This window comes from Notothenia coriiceps, unplaced genomic scaffold (genome assembly GCF_000735185.1).
Source record: "Notothenia coriiceps isolate Sejong01 unplaced genomic scaffold, NC01 NC01_scaffold00023055, whole genome shotgun sequence".
Lineage (NCBI taxonomy): Eukaryota > Metazoa > Chordata > Actinopteri > Perciformes > Nototheniidae > Notothenia > Notothenia coriiceps.
This window is the reverse complement of record NW_011355756.1, coordinates 1-1,935: the sequence shown is the minus strand read 5'-3', so window position 1 is coordinate 1,935 and position 1,935 is coordinate 1. Positions and strand designations below refer to the sequence as shown.

Below are 1,935 nucleotides of genomic sequence, written 5' to 3'. Positions count from 1 at the left end.
GTGAGAGACACACAGGTGAGAGACAAACAGGTGAGGGACACACAGGTGAGAGACACACAGGTGAGAGACAGACAGGTGAGAGACAAACAGGTGAGGGACACACAGGTGAGAGACACCGGTGAGAGACACAAAGGTGAGAGACAGGCAGGTGAGAGACAGGCCTGTGAGAGACAGGCGTGTGAGAGACAGGTGAGAGACAAACAGGTGAGAGACAGGAGAGGGACAGACAGGAGAGAGACATACAGGTGAGAGACACACAGGTGAGAGACAGACATGTGAGAGAGAGACAGGTGAGAGACATACAGGTGAGAGACAGACAGGTGAGAGACACACAGGTGAGAGACACACAGGTGAGAGAAACACAGGTAAACAACAGTACCCAGAATGCACAGCAGTGTACCTGCTGCTGAGACTTGATTTTCTCTCTGAACCTAAAACTCATCTGTTCTTGTTGAGGGGTCCTCTTCCTCTGAGAGAGAGACAGGTGAGGGACAGACAGGGAGACCGGTGAGAGACAGACAGGTGAGAGAGAGACAGACAGAGAGACAGGTGAGGGACAGACAGGTGAGAGACAGACAGAGAGACAGGTAAGAGAGAGGCAGGTGAGGTGAGAGAGACAGGTGAAGGACAGACAGGTGAGCGACAGGCAGGAGAGAGACAGGCAGGAGAAAGACAGACAGGTGAGAGACAGACAGGTGAGAGAGAGACAGGTGAGAGAGAGAGAGACAGGTGAGGGACAGAAAGGAGAGAGACAGGCAGGAGAGAGAAAGACAGGTGAGACAGCCAGGTGAGACAGAAAGGAAGCATTATGATCTGGTTTCTACTGGTCACATCACTGGTTCTACTGGTTACCGGTCTCCATGAGGCCTGAGGCGGAGCTGCATCAGGGGGACCATCTGCAGGCTCCTCCTCCTCCTGAAGGACCACAGCCTCAGGTTCAGTCAGTACAGGTAACATTAAAGTGTTAACAGGAAGTGAGATATTAATGAAGCCTCACCTGTAAACGTGACGCCGCCGCAGGAGAAGAAGCAGAAGAAGAAGAAGAAGAAGAAGAAGAAGAAGAAGAAGAAGCTGGACTCCAGCAGGAAGTAGAATGCTGATCAAGTTTCGCCTGCAGCTGATTGGCCAGCAGACGCACTTTGGCCCCGCCCACCTGCGCCTCCTCAGACACCTGGATGCCTTCATCGCCGTTCAGGTCACATGACTGCAAACAGGAAGTCAGTGTTTAGATTCTCACTTCATATTTATTTTATTTTGATAAAGACAGATATAAACCGACCTGCAGATCCGGACCCGTCCTTTTACCCAGAGTGCCTTTCTGCTCCTAGGGTCAACACCTCATACAGGTAAGACAACATGAGGACAGGTAGGGTAAATACCTCATACAGGTAAGACAACATAAGGACAGGTAGGGTCAACACCTCATACAGGTAAGACAACATGAGGACAGGTAGGGTCAACACCTCATACAGGTAAGACATGAGGACAGGTAGGGTCAACACCTCATACAGGTAAGACATGAGGACAGGTAGGGTCAATACCTCATACTGACTACATAAGGACAGGTAGGGTCAACACCTCATACTGGTAAAACACAAGACATCAACATGAGGACGGACAGAATAAAGAGGGGCTTCAGTCCACCTTGGCGTTCCTCTTGATGGACTGACTGAGCAGCGAGTGCAGGGTCAGCTGACCTGCAGATCAGAAGAAAAGAGTTTAAAGAGAAACAGAAACAGGTGGTCCAACCCTGGAGAAGACATTTAAGGTTTCTGAATAACAGTGAGTGCTGACCCTCAGCAGCAGGGGGCGGTCAGTGTTTAAAGTCTCTGAATAACAGTGAGTGCTGACCCTCACCAGCAGGGGGCGCTCAGTGTTTAAAGTCTCTGAATAACAGTGAGTGCTGACCCTCACCAGTAGGGGGCGCTGAGTGTT

The 1,935-nt window shown here is 50.6% G+C and overlaps 1 protein-coding gene across 1 annotated transcript; it reads right to left on the bottom strand.

Annotated features, from left to right (window-relative positions):
- Nucleotides 1–400: 400 nt before the first annotated feature.
- LOC104954228 (serine-repeat antigen protein-like) lies at nt 401–1,697 on the bottom strand (the record flags this gene model as incomplete). The annotated part of the gene is made up of 5 exons (XM_010781306.1): nt 401–469; nt 853–915; nt 998–1,204; nt 1,280–1,324; nt 1,645–1,697. Coding segments are annotated over 5 exons (437 nt in total), but the record flags the coding sequence as incomplete, so codon positions are not given.
- Between the last annotated feature and the right edge of the window lie 238 nt (nt 1,698–1,935).